Source organism: Lycorma delicatula, chromosome 7 (assembly GCF_047948215.1).
Source record: "Lycorma delicatula isolate Av1 chromosome 7, ASM4794821v1, whole genome shotgun sequence".
Lineage (NCBI taxonomy): Eukaryota > Metazoa > Arthropoda > Insecta > Hemiptera > Fulgoridae > Lycorma > Lycorma delicatula.
Genome location: NC_134461.1, coordinates 127,513,786 through 127,534,000, shown reverse-complemented (window position 1 = coordinate 127,534,000; position 20,215 = coordinate 127,513,786). Strand labels below are relative to the sequence as shown.

The 20,215-nt window shown below is 30.7% G+C and overlaps 1 protein-coding gene and 1 long non-coding RNA gene across 2 annotated transcripts in view; one reads left to right on the top strand and one right to left on the bottom strand.

Moving 5' to 3' along the window:
* The first annotated feature begins 201 nt into the window (after positions 1 to 201).
* Positions 202 to 20,215, top strand: part of LOC142327362 (uncharacterized) — a 288,215-nt gene continuing 268,201 nt past the window's right edge. The window contains exon 1 of the long non-coding RNA XR_012756968.1: positions 202 to 851. This is a non-coding gene — a long non-coding RNA (uncharacterized LOC142327362). The remainder of the gene's footprint in view (positions 852 to 20,215) is intronic.
* LOC142327361 (uncharacterized) overlaps positions 9,597 to 20,215 on the bottom strand; it is a 63,278-nt gene continuing 52,659 nt past the window's right edge. The window contains exons 3-4 of the mRNA XM_075370339.1: positions 15,620 to 15,741; positions 9,597 to 11,397 (exon numbers count right to left, since the gene is read on the bottom strand). Coding sequence (XP_075226454.1) covers positions 10,164 to 11,397; positions 15,620 to 15,741 — 1,356 coding nt within the window. The 3' untranslated portion in view covers positions 9,597 to 10,163. The remainder of the gene's footprint in view (positions 11,398 to 15,619; positions 15,742 to 20,215) is intronic.

Genomic DNA, 20,215 nt, shown 5'->3' with positions numbered 1-20,215 from the left:
ACGGGAAAGGAACTTTTCCTATTTTTTTTAAATATTATTACGCTAACCTGTTTAATCATAATGTATAAATTTCAATAAATGAAAATTGAGTCACGGTCGTATAATAAATAAAACCCGTATCAGAACATTTGTCAATGAGCGACATCTAATTGTTTATTATTCATTGTGTAATTTAAATCGATGCTGTTTGGAGATGGACACTCATTTGTTGATTATAGAATTGTTTTATTAATCCTTGTTTATCTCGGAAAAAACATTAAGTGACGTGAATTGCAGTGCCTGTAATATTAGCAGCGTATCCGTTGCGTTTGCAAGATGCGTAGTTTATCGGGTTATGTCTGTATTAGTGCTGTTGTGCACTGGTTAATTGCTGTTTAATTTAATGATATTATTTATTATAAGTGCTGAATTGTTTCTTTGATGTTTCAGTTAATTCCATCGATTGACAGTTTTTTTATTTGTTGTACACCGCATATTTGTATTTGTTCTTTACAAGTAAATATTGGGTCACGTGCACTAAACAGGTTAAAATTTACTTCAACTCAATTCGTTTTCGGTTTTTGTACTGGCGAAGAATTCCTTTCCAAACTAGATTATTTCACTGAATAGAATTTCCAGAACTATTGAGTTTAATTAATTCTTGTATATTGTGATTCTAGTGTATTAAGTTAAAAGCTATGCGTTTGTTTTACTTAGTACGGTAGTGTTTCGGTAAACAATAAAAGTATAAATAATGTAATAAAAGTATTACATTAGCCTTATTGAACTAACTTGCAAAATGAATATGTATATCCAACAAAAAATTATGTATCAGCTAGTTTGGTGATAAGAGGACAATATAAATTTAATGGGTATGTACAGTTAAAAATTATGTTTTCCGTAGGCCATTTTGTTGCATTTGGTACTTAATGGAACAAATTTCTGTTAGTGAAATTATTATTTCCAGTATGTGTGTGCGCGCGCGTGATTGTAAGAGTAGTAATTAAATTTTCATATTCAGATATATATTATATTTGCTTAAAATAAGTTCTAAGTAGTTTTGCAACGTAAGGTATAATAATACTTATTTCGATTCTTGAATTAGTATTAGTAATAAATAAACACTTTTATTTACATGTTTTAAGTTTGATAACTTAATTATATTGATGTTTGGTAAAGAAAGAGTATTGCATTTTGTTCTGTTTTAAATTTATCAAGGATGGCGACACATGCATTAAAAAGTTCATTGAAATAAGTAATAATATTACTTGACGCTGTCCTTTTCTTTGTAAATTGGAAAAATTAAGGTTTACTGGTAGTCTAAATAGTGATGCAGCTTGAGTTTTTGAACCACATGTTAAGTTACATAATAAATGTTATTTATATTTCAGCCTCATTTCTTAGGATGATTTGATATGCCTACTACGAACTGGTTTGAAATAACTTTCAGTAAATTTATTATCGAGAAATTATTATCAGTATACATTCTAACAGCAGGCAAGTTGATAACATTTTTCACTATTTGATTCAGGTTTTTTTTTTTGTTTATGTTGCTGCACTACCAAGAAATGTAAACTTCTTCAATAGAAATTAATACTTTTCTTTCTGTAATAATAATAATTCAATGTTTAAAGGAAAAGAAATAACCTACTATTCACCCATATTTGACTAAAATTGATTATTTGGTTATCAGGTCATTCTGCCATGACAAAATTAGTTCTTCATAAAATTTTGAGAAAACTAATTTAAAAAACTTTTTCTCAATATGTGAGAAATTTCTTCAGATCTTTTTTGACTTTTATTCAGTCGGCTTCTTTTTATTAGTTTTGTAATGATGCCCTGGTAGGGATCTTTTTAGTATTTTATACATCAAAGCATGTGGCCAATCTCCATGGCTGAATGGTAGCATCTTGGCCTTTCATCTGGAAGTCCCAGGTCGAATCCCAGCTATGCATGATATTTTTCATACGATAAATTTTCCACTTCATATTCCCATCCACCAGCTTCAAAGCTTATATGGTGAACTAATTATCCAAAAAAAAAAAATCCCTTTCGGCATGCTATAAGGTGGAGGTAGATTTCACTGGTGCTAAGTAGAGGGATAAAAAAGATTTCCACCTTAAAGTTAAGAAAAAACTTCAAATCAAATTTACTCAATACAACGGTTGCATGTAAAATAAAGTTTCACATTTTTAGCATTGACAAGTCTCATCTTCTTAAAATTCCAGCAACATTATAGTCATCCCTTGCCGTAAGGGTTGGTCATATCAAAAAATTGTTTGACAAAAGTTTTAGGTAATTTTTAGTGGACTAATGACCACTTTAAACAGATTCGATGCTGTGGCTGTTAAGGGGAAGTATGATTATTTTTGTCTTTGAAACTCCATTTTTTCCAACCTCTGGGCCAATGGTTGGTGATATCAAAAAGCTTTATTTACATAAGTTTTAGGCCCTTATTCGAAGAATAATAGGCCTAATAAATTCTTATAATAAGAATAATAGAATAATAAATGAATTTAATATTTTACTTAATAAGAAAGTTATAGTGATATTTTGTTTTTTCGAAAAAGTCCCTCCATTTCCACCCTCATGGTTAGATTTTGCCCATTAATGAACTTGACTGAGATTTTGGGTTGTTATATTTTATATATCAATTTGAAAATGATTGGCGCAAAATTACAGCAGTTATCCTCTCCACAAGAAAGTTAAATATATATATATATATATATATATGTGTAAAAGTTTGAACTATATGTATAAACATTTGAACTAATGGTAGTTTTGGAGTCTGGGAGATCTGAAACACGAAGATATGTCAAAATTTTCCAGAAGTCAAATCATGGTACCCATTACAATGGGTAATGCTTCTTATGAAATATACCCCAAAAAATATACATAAAGTGATATTTGATAATTTATTTAATAAGAGAATCATTCTCATTCATCCTTTTTAAGCATTGTAGGCCTCTCTTTATTTTTATGGTATAACTGTGCTATCTGCCCTTCCAAAAAAAAAAAAACAAAATAGGACAAAATGATAAAATATTTTCATCATCCTGAAGCATCATGTAAATAGTTGGTGGTGTGTCTAAACTTTTCCCTAAATGACAATCAGGCAAGCAAATATTCCACAAATTAATGCTTATTTCACACCTCAGAATGATGGATCCAGGTTTCATCAAAAGTTCCAAACAGTGTTGTTTGAATTCCCTACATATGAGTAAGTTTGGTTTTTTTATAATCGTTGATAAATTGGAACCCATCTTGGACATTCTTTACATTAATCCAGTTTGTTATGAATAATGGAATGAGCTATAGTACTGCTTAGATTATTCAGAAATTCAAAAAACCTATAAGAATTCAAAAGGATTCACAGAGTACGATCAGTCATATCTTTTATAAAAATTCAAGTATTGAATTTAATATTAGTTTAAGTTCAGTAATCAAGATCAGTATTGCAGACCATTATTGTGTGTGTCTCCACCTGGGTTTCAACTATATTAAACAAAGATTAATTCATACAAAGCTTACTGAAAAAATAAATTTTACCGATCTATCAGCAGATCCAAAAAAATAAAGTTGAAATGAAATGTCTAGTATTAAAACAACTGTAGAAAATGATTTAGTTGATTATTTTTCAAATAAACTATACCACCTCAAAATATGCAACTGTTAAAGATATAATACCTCATAAACTAAGTCTTTAAAAAATTGGATAACAACTGGGATGTATAAATCTATTAGAAAGTGAAATGTACAAGAAACAAATAAGCTACAATTTTTAAATATAATTATTGTTATAAATTGCTTCATGTATTTGCATTAAAAAAAAAATGTCAAAGAGATCAAATTAATTTGAACTGCCTTTATACCTGTAGAGTTAACCTTTCCATTATGTCATTGAATGTTTGTGCATAGATATAGATATTTTGAAGTTTATTGTGAACGGAACACTTTCTATACTTTCGATCTAGTATGCCCTATGGTTGACAAAATATTAGCATCGGCTTTAAAATTGATTTGTTATCATGAATGTTATATTTTAATGGATTCAAACATGTGTTTGTTCATTCAGCTAACCATGATATTGTAGTACCAGAGTAATCATGTGAGAGCTTAGTTTAGGTGGGGACTTAGTTGTGACATTATTACTCGTATTATTATTAATGTTACTGTTTGTTATTGACATAACAAATGATTATGAAGACTGGTGTAATACAAATAGAGTAGCATGTGCAAATATTGGTGTTATTTACGTTTGCTTGTTCAACATTCTGACGTTAATGTTAGCTCCTAACACAAATCATTTCTCTAATTTGTGTATCCTTTCATTTATTTAATTTTTTATTTCTGTTATTATTTGCAATTCAAGTAAGGTGTGGTGTTTAAAATACATCTGTGAAATTATTTATAATTTTTCTGTTTATGAATTTTTTTTTACAAGATGTTTTACTTGTAAAAAAGTCAACTTAATATTATCATTTAAATTGAAAATTACAATTTTTCGATCTCCATATTTAAAAAAATGATTTAATTATTTGAATCAAAAGTGCTAATAAAGTTTACATTTTCTTTTCTTTTGTCTAGCTGATGGAAATAAATCGATGTACTGTTCATATATTGAGTACAACACTACATTCTTATGAGTGGAAAAAGCAACGTAAAACCCCTTGATTTCTTATTCTCTCGTGTATTGACTACCTGGTAAGGGATGTTGTTCTTTAGAATAATTGTTCTATCTTCAGAAGTGATTTTCTTTTTTAGACCATTTCTCTCACAATAATTTGGGTTATAAGTTATGACAAAATATTTTGCTATATTTCACTAATATCAAATGCTATGCATCATTATTTATTGTTAAGATTTTTTTTTTTAAATTTAAAACAAATTTGACAAATTGTTTTTTGAATACTTTTAACGAGTGGGAGGTAGAGGATCATATGTGTGTTATGTAATAGAATTTCTAGATTACAGAAATTTCTCTGTTTGTGTTGGAGTATAAGCTTTCAGCTCATTTTTAAAAAATGTATTATTTACATGGCGCCATCCAACAACTAACTAAAATGACAAATGACTTTACTACAGATCGGCTGGGGGTATCTTCTTGAAAAGTACCAGCGTCTTAAAAAAAGTAATAAAAAACATTTCATCGTACATAAATGATTTTGCAATCTGACTGCGTTCACACTCTGTCTGCCAAATACTTACCTCAGAATTAATTTTTTGATTTGAATATTGGGGATAAACTACTTGGTGTAATTCTTTAGTTATAATTATTTTTTTTAATTTATGAATGAAGAATGTACCTTAATTACTATTTCATTTAAAAGACATTGGAAATATTGTACAAGGTAGCATATTTAGTCTTTATTTTAAGGAATGTATGACACACTAAATGTTTAAGAGTAGTTAAATCTGTTTAAAAATTTAATATTTATTGTTAGACCTTACCGAAATTATGGTTTATGTTTTCTCCAGACAAATGGCTCTTAAGATATAGGGTCCATTTCAAAACATATTTCTTGGCTGCAGTTGTATCATAAAGCAGTCATGTAATACAGGGTATTAATATTTGTTGAAGGATAGAGGACGAGGACTTCAACTGATGGTTGAATAACACAATACAAAGCCTGTTAAGTAATTACTAAAATGTCTCCTTAATCAGGCTGTCCAGTTATCAGATGAAAATGAATAAATTGAAATTTGTAAAAATCATAAATTTAAAAAAATCATATCTTACAAGCCTATAATGTACAGAAGGGGCTAGCCCTGTCTTCTTTTTGAAATGATGTCTGGAGTATTTTTCTAGCCTTAGCTGGCCTTTTTTTGTTTATGTAGCCAGAAATTTGGTTTTATTAATTGTAATAATTTGTTGAATTATTAAATGATTAACAAGTAGCTGATTGGTGGGAAGGACCTAACCTTATATTTTCTAACGTGAAAGTCAAATTGTTGGATGATTTCTTTTTGCCAAAGGGCTAAATCTTTCTTTCCAAAGTTCAACATACAGATAAAAATGTGAAATCTGAAGTTTTTGGAAACCTCACTTTTGTGTAAGCATTATTTATGTGTAAAAAATTAGATACAGCTAAGAAAAAAGTACTTAATATGTTTACGTATATAAAAAAATTGGATTCTTTTTGGGTTCTATTTATAAAGAAAAATATTTAAGCAGCATCGTAAATTACCGGTTCCACTAATTTCAAAATAGAATATGAAAGACAATAAAATTGAAGCATGCTAGATTGCACATGTCAAAATAAAAAATGTGTGTAGTGATAAAAGTATCTTTGGCATTCAAAATCATCTGTTTTATAGCACCTCAAATAATAATTTAGAAAAATGTAATTTAAGCAATCTAAGCTTATATATGAACAAAAAAATCAGCGCTTCTTGTCGGGTTTTCATTAAAACTATCACAATCTGTAAGCATTACTTTAGACAATTTTCCTATACACTTATCCTACATTCTTTTTAATAAATTGATCAGTATCATATTTACAGATTCCTGAAGAAAGTACCCAAATTGGAAACCGATTCAAGGCACGAAAGTAAAACAAAATAGTTTATTTAAACAAAGGTGTTATCCGTGTTAGTCTTTAATATTTAATATTTTTAAGTATAAACTTATAGCTCAAGAATAGTTAAGATATCTTAACAACATACGGGTTTATATGTTTACTCAAACATTTATAAAATTTTTCTGCTGGATGTATTGAAAACAGGTCATAAATATTTTTCAGAATTTACTGCTGGGAAAACATTCTCTACCTTAATACAAGGTATTTGAATATGTAGCCAAATGTACAGCGTGTCAATTCATTTACAATAAAATGGTTGATATTTTACCTAACCAAACATAATTTTATAAAATCTGGTATAATTACCACGATGTTAATAATTAAAAATTAAAATGACTGCTACTTTGAACTTATTGTAAATTTGTTATTTTTTAAAGAATGTTAGTAGAAACTTGTATACTAAATACTATTAAGTCAATTCACGAGTTTACATTTTTATTTTAAAAACACAAATAGACAAGTGAAGTAAAATAGGACATTGTTCATACAATTTGTTTTTTTTTTTTAATTTTCAGTCTTGACTCGGTTTCAAAGTTTTATTACTTATTTCTGAGAGACCTGTATCAGGTATTTGCTTGTTTTTAAAAATCATTTTGTAATGTAACAAAAACATTTTAATATCTTAATGTTTTTTTCTATTTTAATGTTCAATACTTGATAATATTTCATTATGAATATGCAATTATTATTTTATTACTGTCATGAAGCAAAAGCTTGTTTTATGTTTTATTATAACTGTTGTTTGGCAGCACTACACTTGATAGTGAAATGATTTTTGTTATGTTAATTATTAAATTACGGTGTTGTGGTTTCCATGTTTTTTGTCAAAGATGGAATAATTTTTATAATTCTATGAAGCGAATGTGGTACCTAAGTGTATAGGGAATGAGCCCCCATGTTCTTCCATCATAACATTTTTATTGGTTAACCAGTTTAAAAAAAAGTTAATTATTATTTTTTTTAAATATATATTTATATTCAATGTAGTCAAGGTTGCAGTGTAGATTACTACCTAAGATGTAGCATAGTATTATAAGCAAGATAGGATTACTAATTAAATAGACTTTTTTTATTGTTTGTCAAATAATTGCTCTTTTACAATGTATTTATACCACAGTTTACTATTGCTGCTAGTGTTATCATTATCATTATTAGTTTTATTATTATTATTATTCTTGGGAAGTTTTATCTCATGCAATCATTAAATATTTAGACGATCAATTGAATAAACTATTATGGACATTCGTTTCATATTTAATTTCTGTATTAAATACAAATATATTTTAATTCCTTTTTCCCATCCGTTTTAGGAACTTTACTTTAGATTCAGGTTTCGATCTCTTGCTGTTATCCTTGAAATTCCTTAAACTGATTTTGGCTCTGGAATAAAGAAAACCTTAGGTTATCTAAATATGGTTTTGTAGATTATAATCATAATTATAGGTTATCTTGATTTCAGAATCAAAAAACCTAAGAAGAATCAAGATAACTTTTGGTTATCTTGAGGCTGCCTGACAATCTAGCTGGCAGCCTCAAGAAGTCATATTGAGAATTTGAATTTATAAGCTATTCCTTTTGTATTTTGTAGTTGTTTTTTATAAAGATAATCATTTATTATCATCATTTTATTTTAATTGTTAACAGTTTAAAGTGAATGAATGATAGTGTTCTACAGATTTTCTTTCATTGATAATCATGATCGGTTAAGAAAATGATTCCCATTATTGTAGTCGTGTGGTTCTATAGGACAGCAACCTACCTTTAATCGATTTTGGACAGTTATCATAACCCATAAGTTATTTTGACCTTTTGGATTTGGTTAATGATGTTCCTTTTGGAACGATTGACTTGAGACTGCACAAAACAAACTTCTTAACTATGCTGATGGTTTTGTTAACTGCACTCTCTCAATACAATCTCAAATTAAATCAAATAATATTCTATAATCTGTCATTAATGCAATATTTTAACTGAAAAGGTGAAGTTTTAATTCAACTAGAATGATTTTTTATGTCTTTTGACCTTAATATTTAATAAAACGGTTTGATTCAAACGATTATTTTTATATTTTACGGAGGAAGATTATATTATCTTTGTACTTGCAATCTGAAAATAACATTCAATTTCTTTTTTTTAATTTTTGTTATCACTTAGCGTTTGATTTTTATGTTGTAATATTTTATAGCCTGATGTCAGTCTAACATTCAACATTTTTTTTGGTAAAAATTAAAAAATAATGTACAGTCCTGCAAAGCTGACCCTCAGTTGCAGTCTACTTGTATTTCTATAGCTTTTTTTACCTCGGTACAGGTTTCTTACAGTCACATATTTTGTGAACGGTTATTTTCATTCCAGCAGCATTTTTTTTTAGGTTATCCAAATTTTAAACAAAAAGAAAGCTACAAATTGTAATTTTAGAATCTCAACTACTGATGTAAAAAATAAAACAAAACTAATAAGTAATTTAATAATAACAAGTTTTCAATACGTAATCTTAGTGTTGAGAAGAATTAAATCCATCTGCATCAAATTAAGATTTAAGGTGAGATGTTTGTAATTTGGGCATGACTTGTAAAAGTTTAATATTTTTTAAAATTTTATTTATGTTTAGAAGTTTATTTTTATAACTTTGCCCGTTTATATATTATTGAATATATCTTACTAAGCTAAGTCAAGTTTAACTGTACTGATTGTTCTCGCTTAATCTTTTTTATTTAATTCCGCTTTTTTAAACTTAAAATATTTTATTTTTATTACAAATACGGTATAAACCTCTTCAAAATATCTTCTCATGGAAATTTTATTTAAAAGCTGTCGATTAATGGTCTAAACATTTATCCGTTACTTCTTATAGATGTAAGGTTATGTTATTAATTCAGGATTGTAGATAAATAATGTAGGTAAGTGCAGGAATTTTCTTAAATGAATTTTATACCTTTTTTTTTTTTTTATTACTAAAAAATATATTTTACTTATTAACATACTTTTGATATAAATAATCATATACACAATATACTTTTAATTAAACATATTTGGATCTTCTAATATTTAATTAGGGTAAAATAACAGTACCGAGTAGCAAATAGTTGTATTTGAATCTTTGTACTGCTATTTTGTTATTCTCTTAAATACTTAGAAATATATGGAATATTAAAATTTTGTACTTCTAGTATTTATTTATTTTTATCGTTTACCTTCTGTAAAAAAATATTTATATTATTGTGAAATAAATTAAGAAACATAAAAGTACTTTACTTCAACCCAAAAAGTATACATTTATATTTGTTATTAATGTTGCACCTTCTTATAGTAAACGTAAGAAAATGTATTTAGATATTACATTATCTGTAAACCGCACGCACAGTCTAACGTTTTCAAATGTCCAGGTTCTTTATTTTTTTTTACTTTTAAAATATTCACCTGATTTACTGATGTAAACCAAAATAATACTTTAAAATATACTTTCCATCAGTAGATTAAATATCAAATAATGTATTTTTTCTGGCATATAACGTGTAATTAATTCAGTCAAATATAATGGTCACATTTATTTCATTTAACAGTCTGTAAAGCATTTTTTACGGTTAATTAACACTTTTTTTTTCAGGAACTTCTGTGTGCGTTTTTATTCTTTAAATTACCGTCGATTGCTAATACGTATGTGACCGGTGAATTTTGGCTTTCGGCCGATTCGACTTTATATAAATTTCTAATACCTTGTTCGGCAAGCGCTTGTCTTTCTTCAGCGGTTAAAGGTACCGGACTCGGTACTCTTTTACTATGTCTTTTTGCGTTTCCTTGATGTAAGTATGCGGAGTTGGAAGGTAAGTTTCTCGAATCGGGCGGTGATGATACTTGGAAGCCGGCTTGTAATAACGAAGACAATTCGGTTTGCGATAAAGGATGATGTCCCGGGCTAGGTCTTGAATCGGGTAAACGTATCTGATTAACGCCGCCGAATGTATGTTGTAAGGTTTCACCGAGCGTATAAATCTGTTTAGAATCTTGGCCCGACTTGGTTACATATATAGATGATCTTGACGGTGTCGGTGTAGTAGATCTCAATACGTTGTCGTCTACGTACTTCGGTATACTAGCCGGACGTTGTAATTGTTGTGTTCTGTAATAAACCGTCTGAGGGGCCGGTTGAGACGGTTGCAGTTTAGGTCTCGGAATCGATACTACTCGTTCATCGGACTGGTGTTGCGGTCTGCTCGTTTCTATTAAATATTGTTCTGGCGATTGCGGTTGTGTCGGAGTTTGTTGTTCGGTCGGATAATATTCTGGCTGTTGACTGTAAAATAACGTCTGCGACGGTTGAGGTTGCGGTTGCGGCTGTGGCTGCGGCTGACTTCTTACTTTTTGAGGTGAAACCGCTTGATGTCCAAACTGAATTTGACTGTACGAGAATTTTGGTGGTATCTGTTGCGGAGCTTGGGCTTGTGGCTGCGGTTGAGGGTTCGGAATATGTTGTTCGACGTACTGCGGTTGTTCGTAACTGATGTACTGCTGTTCGGCTAACGCGCGAAGTTCTTCCGGAGAATACTGTAACTGTTGCTGTAAGTGTTGCTGAGGCGGTTGTGGTTGTTGCGGTTGCGGTGCATATGCTGGAACAGGTCGGCGGAATCCTGGCGGAGCCGGTTGAAACAGTTGTTGTAAAGCGCGTTGTTGTTGTTCTCTTAACGGTCTGTCTGCGTATTCTTGTTGTAAACGCCGTTGTTCTTCGGCTTGTGGACTCAGCCTCGGAATAGATGCCGGTGGGGCCGGTCCTACTCTATAAGGAGTAAATCCTCCTAGCTGCGGTTGAGGTTGGAGTTGTTGTTGAGGATGCTGTCCCCTAAACGTAAAACATTGCGTTATTAATTAGAACAGTAAAAAAATATATATGTGTATGTTATTAACATGTAATATTATTACCTAATCTGATATAATTATTATTGCAGTATTGGGAAAGGCTCTCGCAATTGATTTAGTGGTGAAAATTCGAGCAGACATGTGGAGATTGTGAAGAGGCCAGGAGGTCGAGGTATCTGGTATGCGGTCTTGGGCCGGGCCAGTACCGGAATGGAACTGTGATCACAACGCACCGAATCTAAATATCGTTCAATTGCCATCTACTGCCTGCATGGAAGCGTGGCATAACTAAGGGAAGATACCCATACAAGTTTATACGAAATCTGGAGGGAGTTCGTTTTTAAGGGCAACGGGTGTCCAGGTGCTCACCAACCATGTTAATTTGAACCAATATCTGTTTCGGTTCTGCCTGGCAGCTGATGAGCTGTGTGTCTGCGGGAAGGACCAGTCAAATGGACACCTAATATTTGACTGCCCTGCTCTTGGGGGGGCCAGAGACCAGGCCACCCTGGAACTTAGAGGTCAAGGGGAAAATTTGCCACTCACAAGCGACGAGTCAATGTGGCGAGAGCCACATTGTCGAACCGTGTGGAAGTTAGGGGACTCCTAACGCACTGCTGTGGGAAGCTAACCTTGAATTATATGGCTGACCACCAGCCAATTAGGGCCCCAAGCGCTTTAATATGGTGAACAGGTACTTGCTGGCATTCAGCGACCTAGGTGTGGCAGCGAATTGCTGTCTTGACAAAGTAAATTTTAATTTATGGATGTCATATATATTTTTAGTAGTTGATATATTTAGTAGTAGTAGAATGACTGATTTTAGTAAATATATGACAAGTTAGCGGTTGGGACACATAAGCCGGTGGTGTATGCCAGCGCTCTAGGAGCAGTGAGGTAAGCTCTAGGAGCTATTTAGGACACTGGTCGCTAAACTGTTTTGAGGCTCAGTAGCCATTTGTTGCACAGACATTCGGTCTTATGCTTTAGGGTGACTGAATGGGGTGGTGGCGGGAGAAATGCCAAGCAAACCAATAATCTAATATGATGTGATGTCTTTTTCTATTCAATTCCAGTAGTAAAGTGGATAATCTTGTCTACATTTATATGTACTATACGGTTTTCTGGTTTAACAAACTATTTTATTGTTACGTAATTTTGTTAAATAATATGTATAATTTTTTTACCGGGTAGTTAATTTACATATTAATAATTCGTGTTTGAATTTTCTCATTGACATTTTTATTTTTATTTTGCTTAATTTAATATACAGAAAATGTAATAACAAAAGCTTTTCTTTTAAAAAATTACAACTTAATTACTGCTCAAAGCAGTGTTATGTAATTCTTACTCAAGTTACTACCGACATAAATTGTACTGAAAAACATTTTTTATAAAGTCGGTTTGCCTCTGTTCACCATAGAGAATGAATGATGTGTACTGAAAGAATCATTATTCTCAAAGAAAAAATCAGATTAAAAGAATCTGATGAAAAGAATCTTGTATCACAGGGAAAAGAACATGATGGATAGCATAAAGCTATTAAGCAATATATACCCTCTTCGACTGTGAAACAATGAATTAAACCCATTTCCTCTACTCAGTAACACATGTGTGTAATCATGAAATAAATTAAACATTTTCATTGTACTTGAACTAATGATATTTTCCACTGGTTTTTTTTATAGAACACTACACTGAAATACTATCAAGTCTGAAGTACTGTTTTGGTGAATATAGTAATTATTAGGCAATTAGTTTCAAATAAAAGAATGTTATTTTAAAAATAAACCTTTACTACATATTAAATTGTATTTACATGACAAAAAAACTAAAAATGGTGTATGGTTTCTTAGACCAGTGGAGTTTAACCTCTGGATTAATTGGAGAGACTGCTTCTACTGGCTTCAGTATTTAATGAAAACTCAGATTCGTAATTTTATTTAAAGAATCCATATAAAATTCATGTTTTTGGTCAGTTACTAAATGATTAAACTTTGCCGTGATACTGTTGTGATTTTTGAATTGAAAAATCTAACAAAGTAATGATTTTTTATTAATTTTAATGTTATTAAAATCTATTTTAGTAATATTATAAAATTAGTATTTAAAATTAAAAAAAGAATTATGTTACAGCCCCTATGAATGAGAGGTTATAAATTGGTGACATATATGAATAGGCACAGTGTGAAATTATATTTTCATTTGGTGAGTGGTAAGGTGGATCACAAATCCCTTTTGCAACAAGAAAATGATTTATTTAGCAACTCTAAATAAATATAAAATAATTCAACATAACTCTGAGCAACTTGATGTTGATAGCATTCTTTAAAGGTAGTTGATCGTTTGTAATAAAGCAGTATTTGATTGAAATTTATGTTTATACGAGCTGTGTTCAAAAAGTAACGAAAATTTTGAAATTTTGCAGGTTGTATTAATCTGATTCTTTGGATTTTTTCGCTGTTGTATTGGTAAACATGCCTGAATAGTATCTGTGCAATTTTAGCCATATTTGATGTTTAGTCTGTTACCAGCTGTCAAAAGGATAACACGTATTTTGGTACGATCAGTGATTTTTTATTTGTATAAATAATGGATCAGAGAATTTATATTAAATTTTGCTATAAGAATGGAATGAAGTGTAGCAATGTTTTAAAAATGTTAAGTATTGTTTTTAGTGAGTCTGCTACGGGTAAAGCAAGGATTTACGAGTGGTATAAGCATTTCCAAGAAAGTCGTGAAGATGTTGAAGATGACGAGCACCCCGGACGCCCCAGCACATCAAAAATGTGGGATGAAAACGTGGGAAAAGTGGAAGAAATGATTATGAATGATCGCTGAATCACAATCAGAGTAGTCGTTGATGATGTTGGGATATCAATTGGCTGATGTCATGAAAGTTTTCAGATGTTTTGGGTATGAAACGTGTGACAGGAAAATTTGCTCAAAAATTGTTGAATTTCAAACAAAAACAGAGGGGAATGGAAGTTGCTCAGGAGTCGTTAAATGAAGTCAAAAACTACTGAAACGTGTCATAACAGGTGATAAAACACGGGTTTACAGATATGATATCAAAAATAAGGCTCGTTCGTCCCAGTGGAGGCATTCTGGATCACCAAGATTGAAAAAAGCTCGACAAGTACGGTCAAATGTGAGGGTTATGCTCACCGTGTTCTTTGATTTTAATGGCATAGAACATCTTGAGTTCTTGCCACAAGGCAAGAACTCAAGATGATCAATAAGGAGTATTATCTACTAGTTCAGCGCAGTTTGTGTGAAGCAATCCGAAAAAATACCTGGATTTGTGGCGAAACAATTAACGACTTTTACACCACGATAATGCGCCTGCTCACACTTCATTGCTTGTTCGTCAACTTTTAGCCAAAAACAAGACTGTAATGATACCTTAGCTGCCATATTCGCCAGACATGGCCCTGTGTGACTTTTTTCTATTCCCAAAAATAAAGAGAACCTTTAAAGGGCTGACGTTTTACAAGCATAGATGAGATTAAAAGCGAATCGCTGAAAGAATTAAACACTATTCCAAAGATAGAGTTCCAGAAGTGTTTCAGGGATTGGAAAAAGCGCTGCCATAGGTGTATAATATCTAACGGGGACTATTTTAAAGGGATAACATTAATATAGACAAATAAGTAAAATTCTTTCCAAAAACAGAAAACTTTTCGTTATTTTATGAACACACCTCGTATATGGTTTGTCTCAAAGACAAACCGTTTCATTTAAAGATAGATCAAAGTTTATTTGCTCGTAAAAATCGTGCAGGAAAGGTATCGGATTAATGATGGGTTTTTGGTGGGTATGCGAAGAAAAAATCAAATTTTTATAATTCAGGTTTCTGATAGACTGATGCGTACTCTTTTTCAGTATATTAAAAATAAGATTGAACCCAGATTTATTAACTTATTTGATATATTTATATCTAAATTTATAAATTATAAAATATTACATAACAGTACACAGCGGGCTATTAAACGTACTAAATATTTAATTTCTTTTATTTATTAACATTATTTAAATACTGAATTGACGGGGGGGAAAATATTTTTAGTAAATTTTTCTCTAAAATGTCAGCTAAAAGATAGGAAAGCTCATCAGTACTGTTTATTTATTTTGGTACATATTCCATATTACATCTTATTTTTTTAATAAATAACTTTTAGAAAAAATGTTTACAATAAAATTACCTTGCAGCTAACAGCTGTTGTGGTTGTGGTTGCGATTGAGGTGGTGGGGGTGGTGCTGGCGGTAGAGCAGCTGCTTGTTGTTCAGTCAGTTGTTGCAAGTAATTTAGAAACTCTGGAGGTATCTAACAAAAAAAATTAAATAAAAATAATGCATGATTAAAATTTAAAAAAATTAAATTATAATTTTTACAAGATTAACAGTAATTTTTCCTGATTTGAAAAAAAAAATATTGTCCATATAATAAAATAATAAAAATGACCATTATAAATAAAATGTTCTTTATTATAAACAAAAAAAAATTACTGCTTCACTTAAATAAGTAAGTACACTTGATCGATCCAAAATAACTGGAAATAAGTGATCATTACCTCTATTACTTAAAAAAGTTAAATAAAACACTGTCTTCAAAAAACAGTAATGAATGGGAAACTTTATATAAAATCTGTTGTAAATATTCATTACTGCTGTTTAATAATTATCAAATATAGACATTTTTAAAAGATGTTTTCTGTTTAATAAGGGTGTTACACTGCTAACTATCAACTAGTTATTTTACAATAACTTGTGTCGTGAGGCAAACCCTGTTAGTTCTTAGAAGTAGGTTATATAAAACCTGATAATGAGCCGCAAATCACTTTGGAAAATGGCAAAACCATTCTTAAAATAATAAACATCCTTACTCCTGTAGCTTAATAGGGAAAGCGAGGAGCAATGTAGTTTCCTATTTGCTTTCTTCGCTGAACTAAATATTGCATTATTGTTTAGTATGTGAAAGTTATTGAAATTGTAGTAATATTCATATCCATTAGTGACATTTTCTCTTTATTCGACACAGGTTGTGGCTGTAAAATAACCATTATTACTTTCAGAAAAGGTAACTTTTGACTATTTTCGCTTTTATCTTGTATTGTATGCTTTACATGCGTTAGTCATAAGCAAAACCGGGGCAGATAGTATATAATACAAATTTTCTTTACTCTTTTTTATAGCAAATAGTACATGCAGTAAGAAAAATAAAATTTATTTTATTTTGATTTGTTAAAATATCGGCTTTGTTGTATTAAATGTAAAATTTAAAGCATATTTATCTGGGTTGGAGTCAAGTTATTATTTTTATTGCTTATCGATTTTTATACAACTCGCATGTCGGACTAATTCAATCCTAAATCAAATTTTTGTACTGTACTTCACATTATACTTGGGGTGGGTAGTGAACTTCTTAATCAGAAACTGTTTTTTTTTCTTACCGAATATAACCTTTTAGTTAAGGAATTAATAAAATTTAACTGCAAAATTTTTTACTAAATCTTAATAGTATACTTTGATATTTCAACATTTTTTATCCAGTTTATACTGAAGGAAACGGTTTCGATTCCCTGCTTGGGGTTCAGCGATCCATTTCATCTGATTATCTACATACAAGTAATTTATTTTTCTTTTATAAATCGCCCTGTAAAATAAACATTTCTTACATTATTAATAAAACATAAAAGTTTTTAATTGAACAACAGTAAAGGCGTAGTTTATGCAACGAGCATCGCATACTCATTCCGATTAAAAGCGATGTTCAATAGGTTAGTTTTAACTACTATAAGGAATCCAGCATGAAACAACGTAATCAGCTGAGCAGATGTTGTTCCAAGCGTTAATGGTTTACGATTATTTGTAAATATTTTATAGTTTTCCACGAAAAGCTGTTTCAGTCCTACAAAGACAATGTACACTTATCGATTTAAGAAAAAACCTTTCGTAGTATTAATTAGGTTTTTGAAGCCCCCTTTTTTTAATCTCCGGGATCTTCATTAGGTATTGCTTCAGAGAATGAGATGTACAATTTTTGTAGGGTGTGGAAATGCCATGCTTGACCGGAATTCGAACCCGGGACCTCCAGATGAAAGGCCGAGACGCTACCACCTCCGCCACAGAGACCCGCGTTCTGCTTTCTACTTTATTATATTCGTTGTGAAAAATATACGCTCCCGTTACAGACTCGTAACAAATTTTTACCATTATATTTTATGTAATATTTAACAATCGATAAATAAGTCCATTGGAATTAAAAAAAAAAAATTCTGTTTCTTGACATACATTGTAATACTGTTGTAATTTCAGCAATTAAAAAGAATTACCACTGTTTTTCTTTTATTTTTAATTATTAATTTACATGTAAATTTCCGAGTTTATTTTTAAAAAACTTTTGGGATCATTTTACTGTAGCCGGAATTATAATATAGATATCATAGATTTTTTTCTACTAGTTCGCCTATTTCTTTGTTAAAGATTTTTGAAATTTTTTTATTTTTCACATTTTTTAAAATTTGTTGTGAAGCTCTTTTTTTACGACTTGTGTATGTACGGATTGCTTAAGTTAAAATTTTAATACTTGTTTCAACGTTATAAAAAAAAGCAATTTTTTTAAATTTTGGTTTTAAAAATGAACTTTTTATAATTGTTTTTATTTTATATTCGGTTATTCAAATTTATTTTTAAAGTTGTTTCATTTATTGTTGTTTTATGATTATTGGTGTGAAGATATCTATTAATTATAAATGTTACTGTATTAATTTAACTGTACTTTTCGATTATTAGATTCTAATTTGCCATCGTATGCGCATCAGATTTTGATTTGTACGAGGTCTGTAAGTAAAGTAATGAGACCGGTTCAGAAAAACGTTTTATTTACAATCCAATTATACAGGGATTCTATCACCTTCGAAATAGTTTCCTTTGAAAGCTACGCAACGCTTCAAACGGTTTTCCCACTCTTCATAGCAGTGTTGAAACTCAGAAACCGGAATATCCTTCAGATGGACGGTTAAATTTTTTTAATGTTTTCTAATGTTCCAAAATGGTGTCCTTTGAGGTGTTTTTTTAAAGTCGGCAACCGGAAAATGTCGCAGGGACTCAAGTCAGGTGAATAAGGTGGTTGAGGAACTACAGTTTTTCTTTGCCGAAAACTCATCAATTGAGAGTGGAGTGTGACAAGCTGAATTGTCATGATGCAGCATTCAGTTGTCTTCGATAGCTGGTCTCACGCGGGCAACTCTTTTCCGCAATCTTTCAAGAATTTTTCGGTAAACATATTGATTTACAGTCTGTCCTGTAGGCAAAAACTCCGTATGGACAATGCCGTTTCTATCGAAGAAACAAATTAGCATGGTTTTGATTTGCTCATTTTTACTTTTTTGGGACATGGTGAGTTTGAAGTGTGCCACTCCTTGCTCTGGCTTGTTGTTTTCGGGTCGTACTCAAATATCCAAGATTCATCACCGGTAATAACATTTTTTAGAAAACCACGATCAGTTTTAATTCGTCCTAGAAGATCGCGGCACACTTCCACCCTGTTGTTTTTCTGTTCAACAGTGAGGTTTTTTGGGACCAATTTTGCACAAACTTTTTTCACGTCTAATTCGTTTGTCAAAATTTGATGGACTGTTCAATTGTTCTGCAATCATTGTGACAGTTAATTGCCAGTCGTACCGTATCAAGTCTCTGATTCGCTCAACATTGTCTTCAGTTTTTGACATTAACGGTCTTCCAGAGCGGTGGTTTAAAATGCTTTAAACCACCTAAAAACTTGGGCTCGTGACAGAACGACATATTCATACGCCCTTTTCAACTTTGAGAAAGTTTTAGTAGTATTCTCATCGAATTTAACACAAAACTTGATCGCACAACGTTGCTCGTAATTAGTATCGCTCATTTTTGTAACGCACAACAAAAACTCGTTTCACGAAAAGTTTGTTTACGTCTCACGTGGCAACAATAGACTAAACATATTAATACGTAATATAAAACAGCTGTTAATATAACCGTATGTTGATTAGTAAATTTACAGTGTTGCCGCTTTTGCTGCCAAAAAAACCTAGTCTTATTACTTTATTTACAGTCCTCGTATTTATGTAGTCTAGAGTGGCGAATGTATTAACTTTGCTTTGAAAGGTGGATGTGAATACTGTCTGTGTTGGATTTTATCAGTTCATTATTATTCCTGTAAAGCTATGTTAAAGTTCTCAAACGCTATGAAATAATCAAGTTATTTCTTAGTTTACGGTTTTCTTGTGTTTATTCATATTATTTTTGTATTCGTTGACGATTATCGTTGAAAAGAGGATCAATTATAATTATAATTGAAATAGGATCAATTTCAACCGGTAGTCTATCATACGACTTCTGTATAACTTCAGTATGGAAGCTGATTGTAAATAAACGAATTTAGAAAAAAAGTTGTAAAAATCAAGACATTTATTGATTCGTATGATATTTCAGTCTATAGTTAATATTTTATTGAGTTGTGATTTTCAGGCGGATGGGTATTTCTTCGTGTTCGATGTTTTGATTATATTTGTAACAGAACATCGATATTCTGAATTAATAAACAGAATTCAATTGTAATACATTTTTAATCGGTTTAAAAAACAAAAAAAAACACTTTTAAATAGAACCACAATAGCGCTCTTACTGCTGACTAGCTAAAAAAAAAAAGTAACGAAAAGGTGGTTAATTAGCTAAAAAAATGGTCAATTTTATATTTGGTTTTGTTTAGTTTTATATTAAAAAAACTTTGTATTTCACAGTCGATCATAATTTGAATG